An 11,759-nucleotide genomic window follows, 5' to 3' on the forward strand; every position below is an offset into this window, starting at 1 on the left:
TTGTAAAGGACACATGTAAATCAATTCGTTTAAAAAAAGCTAGAATTCCAGCTGAAAATGGGTAAAAAGCATACACGTATAATTTATATGCAAATGGCTTTAAAAAAAACCTAGAAAACTCTTTAATCTCATTAGCAATCAAATATGGCTAAAATAGTTCCACATGAAAATGAGGTACTATTTTTGCCTATAAAATTAGCAAAAGAGTTCTCATTTTTAATGAGTCTACCAAACACGGTTGAGAATGTGGCGGACCAGGTGATGTAACTTAGTACAACTTAGTAGACCTTTAGAAAAACAATTTGACAGAAGATATCAAGAGCCTTAAAAAAGTTGATATCTTTAGACCCAGTAATTCCATGCCTGGGAATCTATCCTAAGGAAATCATCTGCTGTTCAGGGGGAAAAAAAAAAAAAAAATATATATATATATATATATATATATATATATATATATATATATATACACACACATATATATATATGGAAAAAATAATGGAAACCATCCAAATGGTCAACAAAAGGGAGATGGTGAAAAAGTACTTTATAGTCTCATATTATTTGGGCATTAAAAACATTATTCAGGTATTAAAAATAGGTTTATGAAGATTTTGAGATTAATGGAGGAAATTCTCATATTATGTTAAAAAAAGAAGTTTAAAAGGATGAGCACAAGTATCAAATAATTAGAAAAATGATGGGAAAGAAATACATCCAACTGCTACCACGAGTCATCCCTGAGGGGTGGGATGATGAGTGACTACTTTTCCTTCTTTCTGCTTTTTTGCATTTTCCAATTTCTTCATTCCAAAAAAAAAAAAAAGAATTAAGGGAAGACCCTTGGACTTTGGGGCTGAGAACAAACTTTGTCCAGTGATCCTGAATTTATCCTCTTCTCCCAAATTTTCACATCTGCAGAGTCACCAAATATAGTCAAGACTAGAAAAAAGCACTTCAAAGTCGAGAGACATCAGTGCCCAGGAGAGGCCAAGGAGAGAAATAACTGGAGATCAATAGGTAAAGAACGAGGGAAACACTCATTAGCAAAAAACAAACACACAAACAAAACCTCTCCTGGACCATTGCCAGGCAGTTCCGTCCTCCTGGGCCCAGCAGGCAAACGCTGGGGCAGCTGACCTCCCGTAATGGGGTAGATCTGAGATGACCCTCTTTCACGCGGTGGGTGGATAGACCGATGGGGCCTTGGAAACCCCAGAATTTAGAACTGGGGCAGTGTGGGGTGGCCATGTCCTTGGCAAGTCCTTGATCTTTGCCCATGTCCCTTATGCATCTCCAGTAGGCTGAGCTCCAGACTCAGGACTGTCTTGCAGCTGGATCCTTAGAAATCTAAGTCGTCTTGGCCAAAGGCATCTGTCCTGTCCATGGGGAGGTTTTTAAGCATCACTTCTGTGGAAGCGAGACTTTTCACTACCTTCTCAGCTTCTAAGTCAGAGCCTCCCTCTGTCCCCCCCTCTGGAGCCGGACCTCCCTCTTCCCCCTGCTCTGGAGTCAGACCTTCATCTGTTCCTCGCTCTGGCATCCTCGAGCCTGAGAGGGCCCCTTCTTGCTCAGAAGGGGAGCTTTCTGGACACGTGCCTGTGACTTTGGTCTCTGGATCAGGGACGCCCTTGGCCTCGTCTTCAATGCTCCTCGTGTGTCTGTCTGAAGGCTCATCTTCGGAGCTTTTCTGAGAGAGCTGAGAGCAGTTTCCCAGAGATGATGTGCTGGAGGACGAGAGGCCTGACTTCAGGCCTGACCTTTGGCGGGGGGAGTCTGCACCTGGGGCCAGGGACAGCGTGGGCCTGCCCTCCTGGTCTGGGCTGCTGTTTCTAGAAGCCTCGCGCGACTGGCGGTGTCCGGGGCCAAGCTGAGGGCCCGCTTCTCTCTTACACTGATTTCCTCCTCCTGACTCTGGCTGTTGCTCCCCTTCAGCTCCCTGGGCCTCTGCACTTTCGGCACCAGCGTTCTGTCCTCCTGGACTTGGGTCACCTCCTCCCGGGGCGTCACCCGCCCCAGTGTCCTCAGCCCCAGAGCCCACCTCCGGGTCTCCTTCCTCCCTGCCCACACCCTGCTCCCCCCGCCCCACCCCGTCCGGGTAGCTGCCTACAAAGGGGTCTGTTATCCTTTCTCTCTTCCCAGCAGTTGCCCCCTCCTCTGCCCCCCGGGGGGCTTCATCTCTGCTGAGGGTCTCGTCCCCCTCTTCCTCCCCGGGGCCCTGGCCTGATTCCAGCTCAGGGCCTCCGTCAGCTTCCCGGACAGGGTCCGTCCCCGAGGGGGCCCTCTCAAGGGGCTCCATCCCCCTCTTCGCAGGGGCCGCCTCTGCTGTCTCCCCGTCCGCACATCTTCCTTTCTTCTTCTGCAGAATTTGCTGCAGGTCAAAGGCCTCTCTGACGGACTCACTGGCTGCCCGCACTGCGTCCCTCGGGGATGCAGGGACCACTTTCTTCCTCACGCACGTCTCGCAGGGACAGAACTCCTCCTCTTCAGCCTCCTCCCCCGGCTGGGTCCCCAGGGCTCCCCTGAAGGTTGGCACGTCCTCCAGGGAGAAGGAGGGGGGCCCCCAGCCCCGCGTGTGCTCGGAGAAAGCTGAGAGGACACTCAGGTCCCGGAGGTGCGGCCTGTACTTCTTGGTCTGCAGGGGCGTCTCCCGGCGGAGAGCTTCCCTGGGTGGCCCCGGCGCCGTGCCCCCCGCCCGGCTCTGCACCTTGCGGAGCTCCTTCTCGATGTCGTCCTGGAGCCGCCGGCCCACGTCCTGCTGCAGCTCGGCCACCATCTGGTCCAGCAGGTCGCTGCTCTCCAGGCCCCAGCGGGCTTGGAGCTCGGCCGTGGCAGTGGTGAGGTGGGTCATGAAGGCCTTCTCCATCTTCTTCAGCAACTTGGACACCCAGAGGGGGTCAGGGTCCAGAGGCCTTCTGCGGGCTGTGGAAGTGCCCCTCTCCCCCGTCCCCTGGGTGAGCTTGGCCTGGGCTTGCCCACAGCCTGTCTCAGCTGCTGTGGACAACTTCTCCAAAGAAGGCTCAGCGTTGGGGCCACTTTGACTCCCGCTGGCGTCTGGGTCGCTCTCCCTGAGGCTCCTAGGGCGCTCTGTCGGGCTCTCTGTCTTCCCTGGAGGGCTCAGCGTGGCCGAGGTGGGGTCTCCCTCCTCTTCCTGCAGGCTCTTGACTTCCCCGGCGCCCGCCCCGCCCTGAGAGCCCGCCCCTGACAATTCTCGTCCTGTGGTTCCTTCCTCTTCGGGAAACCCATTAACACCCTCTTCTTGCAGTTCTGCTCTTTCTTTGTCCCCTTTTATTTCCTCTAATTGTACCCCCTCTTCTTGCATCGTGTTTTTAACACCTGGGTCCAGGTCACTGCCCAACATCCGTTCCCCGCTGTTTCTTTCTGCCCTGTCGTCGCTGGAGGCACCACCAGCCTCGGAACCACCCAGCTGTTGGTTTCCCGGATCCTCTGGGTTGCCTGAGATTCTGGAATCAGGCCTCTGGCAGGGGATGCTTGAGGGCAGCTCCATCCTCTCAGGGACCAGGGCGCAGTCCACGGTGCAGGGCCCGTGGCCCTCCCCCGAGCCTCCGGAACCACTGCCGACATCCACACCAGAGGAGGATGTCGGCGTGAAGTCCTCAGTTGCAGCGTGGGACCCGAGGGCCGGCAGGGCCTGGCCCCAGCCTAGCTCCCGGAGGCCCGAGTCCAGCTCTCTGTGCCCATGGCCGCTCCCCGGCCACAGGGCCTGGAAGGTGCTCAGCAGCTCCTGGTACCGAGGAGAGTCTGTGAACCTCACTTTGCCAGCGGGAGACCCAAGGTCATCGTCAAAGAAGCGGAACCTGGCGAGACAGGTGATGAGGGCCTGGGCCGAGCGGCTGAGCCTCCTGCCCACTGAGCTGGACACTTCGGGCACGCTGCTGGGCCGGCCTGGCCTGGATCCCATCAGCGCCTTCATGATGTGTATGGAGGAAGAGACCCTGCTGGGAAGCTCGCACTGGCCCATCGCACGGTCCACAGCCGCTGCTTTGCCTTCACCAGCCTCCGCAGGGGCTTCTGAAACCCCACTGCAAGGCAGGCCCTCTCCTGACTTGGGACCGGCACTGCCAGTCACTGGGAGGGCTGCATCTGGTTCTGCTTTCTCACTGGCCGCCCCTTCCAGGGGCAGTTGTCTGGCCGGCGCTGACCCTTCCAGGCCATCCGGGGGATATCTGTCGGCAGGGTCCTCCTTGGGGCCTTCCGGGCTGTGCCCAGCCGCGGCTTCGCCCTCGCCCAGCATCTCGTATCTCACGGGCCCCTCCGGGATGTTGCTCAGCCACGCACGGACCACGGCTTCCGGGGAGGCTCGGGGCAGGGCGCCCAGCGTCCTGCAGCCACCTTCCTCTCGCTCCTCCAGGCTGTCTCCTCCACCCGAGACCTTCTCCTGGAACGTTCTCCCGAGCTTGGGACCGCGGTGGGAGCCGCCCCTTCTCGCGGCTCTGACTGCGCTCCCCACGGCCCCTCCCGGAGAGCCAGGGGGCCGAGGGCGCCACACGTCCAGCTTTCCCTCCCCTGCCTCGGCCCCGCCCGGCTCCCCGTCAGCACTGTGGGTGCCCTCGCTGTGGCTGAGGGTACACGAAGCATGCTTCTTGCCCAAGGGCCATGGCTTGCGAGGCATGGGACAGTACCTGCTGCACACCAAGCAGGGCTCAGAGAAGGACCCCTGGCCGCCCCAAGACTGGGAGGCTGGCAGCGACTGCGTCTTCCCACCGGGGGACCCGAGGGCCGGGGATGTGCCCAGCTGTGAGCAGCAGCTGTCCCCATGCACTCCCGGCCTCCCTCCCTCGGGCCACCCGACCGGCAGGACCAAGGGCCAGGAAGGCTTGGGACTGTCACCCCCTGCCTTTTCAGCCAGGCCATCAGCTTGGGAGTTGAAAGAGCCAGATGCGTTTGAAGGCGTGGGAGCTGGTGAACACGCCCTGAGCTCAGGGTCCCCTTCGGTCTCAGCAGCGGGGGAATTTGAGGGGTGGAAATTGGAAACACAGTCAGAATTGCTCACAGGGGTGATGGGAACGCTGCTGAGCCCTCGCGTGTCCCGGGAATGAAGAGAGGCAGAGAAGGGTGGCCCCGGGTCCAGGGAGGCCCGGCTCCTGGGGCTGCGTGGGCTTTCAGAAGGGCCAGGCGCTGGGCTGTCTGGGCGGGCCCTGCCTCTGCTGGGAGGCCCCGGCACTGGCCCGGACACAGGCAAGCCGAGTGGGCAGTGGGTGTCCTTTGGGCTGTGGTGCTGCCTGGGGCGGCCCCTCTGGGACCCTCGGCTGAGGACAGAAACGCTGGGTAAGGACAGGGCGCTGGCTCTGCTCTCCTGCTTTCTGCTCCCGCCTGGGGCCGAGGCACAAGCAGAAGGCGGAGAGTGGCCTCCTGCGTACTCCCCAGAGCCAGCCCGGCCGCCCTGAGCCAAGCGCAGCCTCACCCCAGACCCACTCCTGGCCTGGGGGTACCCGGCGCCCTGTCCACTCTCCTCTGCCCGTGGGCCCTCTTTCCTTACAGACGAGGGGCTCACAGCGGGGGAAGCGGGGCCTCCCCCCTGGGCGGCCCCCCAGGAAGGCACGGCCCTGCTCTTCTTGCCGGGGCGGCCCTGGTGCAGCTCACCCCTTTCACTGGACTCCTCGTGAGACCCGCCACTTGCCGAGGAGTCAGGAAAAGCGTCTGCCGGGCCTCGGGTCCCGGGCTTCAGGCAGCCAGGATGCTCCCTGCGGCCCGGCGTTGCTCCCTCGCCTGTGCCCTCACCAGCCCCCGAGGCCAGATGAGGGCCACAGCTGCCCACACCATCCTCCAGGGACCTGGAGCGGCAGGAAGAGTTGGTCTCAGAACCTTCAGGGGGTCTATCACTGGAGGAAGGGCTGGCACTGTCCTTGCTCCTTCTTTTCCTGCTGGCGACCCCTTGGCTCCTGGGGGTCCTGGAGTGGGACTTCTGGGTCAGCCCAGACCTCCTCTGAGAGGCTGTCTGCTCTCCCTGGGGGGCATAAAGGGGGTTCATCCAGATCTCATATCTAGACCCCGGCTGCCACCGGCCTCGGTCAAAGGCTCCCACACCTCCTGCCTCGCAGGGCCCCAGTCCCTGTGCCCCAGGCTCTGAGGGGTCCCTAGGGGGGGCCCTCCACACACAGCCGAGGGGATCTGCCTCCCCCAGGACGGGGCCCTCCCCACTGGCCGCTGTGAGACTGCTGGCCCTCCTGACCCTCCTGGACCACAGGAGCAGGTCCTCCCCCAGTAGGTGGAAGCGGACTTTCATCTCCACGGACAAGCTGCCGTCCTCGTTCACGCGCACATTCTTCTCAATGTCCTCACCGGCTACCAACGGGCTGAGCTGGGCAGCTGTGTCCTGAGGGTGCCTGTCAGGAGCAGGGCACACGCAGGCACGATGCAGAGGCACCGAGGGGTCACTGAGCCCAGATCTCTCCGACAGCAAGGAAAACTGCCGTGGCCTGCTGCCTGGCCTGGACCGCGCGTGGATCACGCTCTGCTTGGCTTTTGGCCCCCAGCTCCCTGGTGCACGATGACAAGCAAGAGAAAAGAAGGAAAGACAGTGAGCTGCCAGGGAGAGCTTCGGGACAGAAGAGTCAAGGCCAGTCACGAGCCTTCCACGGTCTGTATACCCCTGCCACCTCCAAAACCAGCAGTAAGGACAGAAGCCATTCTAGAACGAATATTCACGGAGCTGCCAGGGTGTGAACCAGCAGAGCCCAGCGAGATGAACCTGGAGTCCGAATTCAATCTCAACCCTGCCACTTCCTAGCTGTGTAGTCTTTGGCAGAGCCTCTCTCCTGAGCTGTAAAATAAGAGTAATGGTATCTAACGGGTAGGTTTGTTTTGAGGATGCAAGGCAGTGCATGTAAAGCTTCCTGCAGAGTTCCCGGCACGAGGTAGGTTCTCGACAGGCAGTAGAGTTGATTGCAGAGCATCAGTGCCCAGAGCTAAATCCTAGCTCCGCTCACACCCACCCACGGCACAGGAAGCAAAAATCAATAAGCTGCTGCGGACACACCTGGTTGTAACTGTAAAATGCTTTGCAATTATTAGTGATGATTTATCATCTTAACACTCATCAAGCTTTGGGGTTGATAAATGGTTGCAAGGAAGGACCTGGACACACGATAGCAGGTCCTGGTAGCTAAGCCTGCCCCTCAGCCATGCAAAAAAGAAGAAGAGCGGGTCACTGGGGATAGAAAGACATGATCCCGAGAGATAATGTAGCCCGTGGTACTTTCTCATTTCATCTCCTGAGCTAATGCTTGGCAAGAGGGAGGGGCTGGCAGAGGCTGAGCCTATGGCCGGCAGAAGAGCAGACCTCCTGAGTCCATCTGGGCAGGAGAAGGTTTTGCCCCTCCTGCTCCTCCATAAGCACCAAATGAGACTGGGGGCTCCTCCAGAGGAGGGGCTGTGGCTGATGGGCCTTTGTACAGCCAACACCCAGCATGAGGCAATCACTGAAACCATTGTTGTCTTTCTCTTAATAGCTTTTCACAAAGGATATTATTTTGTTTACTCGCCAACATTTTCCCATTGTCATTCTAATAATTTTGCTTTTTGGGTTTTTGTTGTTGTTGTTGTTTTTTAATAATGAAGGCTACCTCTGGCACCTGGATGGATGGATGTTTGGCTGTATAGATTGATGGATGGATAGATGATCAATGGTTATCATTTGTTTTGGTCTGTTTGGTCCTCACTGTTGCCTAAGAGAGTCATGACTCTTGAAAGATGCAAAGGCCACATATCCATGGTCCACTGCCTCCATAATGTCATGCCCACTGTGGTTCTTAACAAAGTTTATTTTAGATCCTAGAAGCTTAAAGTTCAAGATCTCTTAATCCCTGTTTAAATACCAGACTCCCATCTCTCTTATCCCAGCCAAATGTTCAACCTAGTTAAGGCTGATGGAAGAAGAGGCAAGAGAGACCCCCAAACAAATGGGATGCCCAAGACCTGGAGCCAAAGGCAGGGTTTTTTAATTATCTAGAAAGGATATCTGCCCAGCCCTACCAAACCACCATCCAGGGCAAATAAGCCTGGGGATCCTGCGGAACCAACTCACCACTTTTGCTCCTTGAAGTCTGTCCAGATAAAGGTTCACTTCCATTTCTTCTGACATCTTCCATTGCCAGAGGTCTGAAGGGCTCGTGACCGGCACATACCAGCACCGAGGGGCTGTGTAGCAGACCCTTCAGAGAGTCCACCTGGGGAAGCAGAGTGTAGAGTCAGGAGGCGTGGTCTGCAGGACCCGCTTCTGTCCAGCGAGACATGGGTAGAGGGAGACTCCACTGTCGCTGGTCCCTTTCCTGATATTTGTACCTCTCACCCCAGATTTCTGATCCAAGGGAAGGATCCCATTCACTCCTCATTACACCTCCATGACTGGCTGGGGGCTGAGGTCCTCCCACCATGATCTTCTTCTCTACCTACATCCCTCCCTCCACCTGGTACGAGGCCTGTGGTTTAGAGGTTATTCTGGATACTCAGGTGGAAAAGACTTCAAGAAGACTTTGACTTGCTTCCCCGCCCACACTTCCTCCCTCCGGAATGTGTATTTTTTAGAGCAACCATAACGGAAGGTCCAGGGCTCCCATATGGAGACCTGATTCACTATCTCACACTTTTTCCAGGCAGAGTCCTCTCTTGGGTCTGATCTGGGCTTTCCAGTCTAATCTGAGCCCAGGGCCTCTGCTTCTGCCCCTAGTGGAGCAGAGAAGGACAAGGCACAGGTGGCCTTTCTCTCCCAGACTCCTCCGATGGTTCTCTAGGCTCCTGCCCCACCTACCCCTACCCCCCACCATCATGACATCCCGGGCTGGGTCGTGCAGGCAACATCCGTGCTGGATTGCATTCCAGGAAGCAGGCCCCTGCTTTTAGAAAAATCTCACCTGGCCCCAAGGATCCTGCCTATCTGATGATTTGCACCATTTATAGCATTACATCATAATTAGCGATGTTGGGGGATTTCGTTCCATCTTTAAAGTACAGAATCTGTTCTTTTTCGTTTTCTCCAATTAGAAGGGCATGCTTATTAACAAGGAAATGAAAGAAAGGGCTCTTAAGATAGAGGGTATAAAGGTGGGATCGTGACTGAGCTGGAAGAGAATGGTACAGCACTGATGCGATTTTGGGGAGCAGGGGAATATATCTCGATGGTAGGAGGGATGGTTCCATTGTTAGGTGGGGACACGCTGCTGTTATAAATTCAAGTATTGGTCGCATGGTGTATACAGGTGTCAGTAGCTATAGGACTAGACTGTGAGACTGTGAGAGTTTATGTGGATTAGATCAGTCAACCTCCATCCTCCAGCCTGCCCATCTTGGGTTACCTTCATGTTCAGCAAAACCCAGAAGGGCAAAAATTACATTCACCAGCCTTCTTGCCAGTTAGGCCAGATGCCGATCGGGTTCCATCAGGTAGGTCAAGCCTGGGAAGACAAGCGAGGTAGACACTGTCTCTTCTTGCTTCTGGCTGTTGTGTGACTACAAAGCAAGTCTGTGGGCATCGGGAGGCGATGGCGCTCAGGCAGCAGTGGCTGGTGTCCCTGGGCATCAAGATGCAGCTGGGGCAGGTTGCTGACCCAGCTTTGTAAGCTTCGGTTCCACTACAGAGGAGTCCTCCTGAGCTCAACCACAGCGGCTTGGAGCAGACTTAGCAGCTTTCTGCAGGACGCTGGGAGCCAATCCTGCGCACCCAACTTGGAGTTCACTCCCGCAGCTTTCCAAAGATTTGAAAGTCCCCCCGATGCCCTGTGTGAAATTGCTTTCTGCTTAAAGCACTTGGAGTCTTTTCTGTTTCCTACACTGAACTCTCACCAAAATAGATTAAGAGGATTGGATAAGAAAACAATCAAAGTGATCAAGGAACAGGTACTAAGCGCTTGCTAAATGGTAGCTAAAAATATGAAGAACAATTGCCCGTTTGATTAACTGACTGAATGTCTCCACTCTATTCACCTTTAATTAGTAGCAGGGCAATCAGTGCCTCTTTTAAAGGAATAACTTCCCAGTTCCACCTAAGTGTTTTGAGCTGAGGTCCAGAGAACCTTTTAAGGAAATGTCATACCCAACAGCCTACCTTTTTCCCACCGGTTGTGTACACCTGCTTCACAGGGAAGCGCAGCAGATCCGAGGCTTTGCTGAGAAAGGCCGTCAGGTTCCTGGTGTTTCTGTGACTGAGCACCACCGCCTGCTGGTATCGAGGGTCGCCGTTCTTAACCAGCGTGACCCTCCTCGGGGCTCTGAGACTCTTGCAGGAAGAAGCTGTTCCAGGTGCCTCGCAGCAGCCTTCAAAATCCCGTGACTGCTGAGAAGGGCTTCTCGCCCGTGGCCGGCCCGGCCCACTGGGGGTCTTGGGGGGCTTCTTATCGGAGCAGAGGTAGCAGCCACCGTCTTGCAGCTGCTCCAGGGTGCTGAGGCCGTGCAGGCCCCGGGGCGTGGTGACGGAGCGCACCCCAAAGGAGAGCGGCACGCGCTGAGACAGCTCATCCATCAGGGCCCCGAAGCTCCTGAAGGCGCGTCGGTCAACGGCCAGGCGAACCCCAGCAAACTGGGGATCCCCTCGCTTGAGGAAAGTTATCTTCTTGGCTGGCATGACCTGGGAGACAGAGGGGGTCCGGGCCACAGAAGGCAGGAGGCACTCGCGGTGTCCGGGGGCCTGGGCATCCCTCGGGGTGCTGTTCATGGTGTGGAGGACCAGGCAGCTGAAATGGATCAAAGGAAGAGGAAAGTCAGAGAAGGGGGTCTGTGCATTTCCTCCCCCTCGTTACAGAGGAGCTCCCTGCCCACCCCAAATCTGCTCCTCTCAACCTTGTAGAGGCAGGTTAATCCATTTTGATGAGTAGAAGGAAGGCCAAAGATTTGGCATGGGAAGATCTGAATTCAAATCCCATCCCTCACCCCCCACTTATTGACTGTGTGACCCAGGAGGCTGATGACATCATCTGTGTTTTGGTAACATGCAGCCATATTTATCTGCGCAGTGGTCATAAGGATTCAATGAATTTACGCGTACAGAGCAAGCATCAATACACCTTTATTCCTCTCCTTTCTCTTGCTGTTTCTCTTACCCTCTTCTACCACCTTGAACTCCTTTGAATAGTGTAGAGTTTATCTCCTAAGGAGGTGGGTGAATAAGGGGATAAGAATACAGAACCAGTGGTCAGGAGACCCAGGCGCCCTGCCCTCTCTCTCAGAGCAAAGAGTCATGTGTGAACATGGGGGATTCCAGGCTCTCTGCACTCACATCCTCCAGCAGCCAGGTGGGGGGGCCGGAGCAGAGTCCCTCGTCCCAAACCCTTAGGGTGGAGTGCAGACAAGGAGACTCGTAACTCAAAGAGGATGCCGCCACTTGATGCCGTGCTTTTTTCTCCATTATACAGGGAGGTTTGCTTTAATAGAAGGATGTTCCCCCTGCATCCCTCCAAAGTCTTTGCAAGATGAACCGTGCGGGTGAGTACCACAGCCTGCCGCCACCAACGTGGGAGATAGGGCTGCAGGCCAGCTGTGCGGGGTCAAGGCCATTCGTCCAACTGTTCGCTTCTATTCCCTCCATGGTGGAGCCCCATTGCCTCATCTGGGACTCTTGCAAAAGCCAGCTGCAGGCTATTCCTGCCCAGGTCACCACATGGCGCTCTGTTCTGTGCACCGGCCAGCCAGTTGTCCCGAAACCCTCTCCTCTCGGGACATTTCCAGTGCACCAAGCCCCTCGGGTGGTTTGCAGTGTCAGAAGAAGCCCAGGCCTTTACTGCACGATGCAAGGCCCTCTCCGCCCTGAG

The 11,759-nt window shown here is 56.1% G+C and overlaps 1 protein-coding gene across 1 annotated transcript; it reads right to left on the bottom strand.

Annotated features, from left to right (window-relative positions):
• Positions 1-407: 407 nt before the first annotated feature.
• RP1L1 (RP1 like 1) lies at positions 408-11,254 on the bottom strand. The gene is made up of 3 exons (XM_082469091.1): positions 10,061-11,254; positions 8,045-8,186; positions 408-6,498 (listed from the first exon to the last, which is right to left on the bottom strand). The coding sequence occupies exons 1-3, from the start codon at positions 10,664-10,666 to the stop codon at positions 1,340-1,342; spliced, it is 5,907 nt and encodes a 1,968-aa protein (XP_082325217.1). The 5' UTR covers positions 10,667-11,254; the 3' UTR covers positions 408-1,339.
• Positions 11,255-11,759: the final 505 nt, after the last annotated feature.

This window comes from Balaenoptera physalus, assembly GCF_965194825.1.
Source record: "Balaenoptera physalus genome assembly, chromosome: 7".
NCBI lineage: Eukaryota > Metazoa > Chordata > Mammalia > Artiodactyla > Balaenopteridae > Balaenoptera > Balaenoptera physalus.

Excerpts from the sequence above, each read along its gene's own strand:
- RP1L1 (XM_082469091.1), bottom strand. The coding sequence starts at position 10,666 with ATGAACAGCACCCCGAGGGATGCCCAGGCCCCCGGACACCGCGAGTGC. Across the intron at positions 8,187-10,060 it reads ACACAACCGGTGGGAAAAAG|GTGGACTCTCTGAAGGGTCT; the intron begins GTAGGCTGTTGG and ends CTGCTTCCCCAG. Across the intron at positions 6,499-8,044 it reads GACTTCAAGGAGCAAAAGTG|GGAGCTGGGGGCCAAAAGCC; the intron begins GTGAGTTGGTTC and ends ATCGTGCACCAG.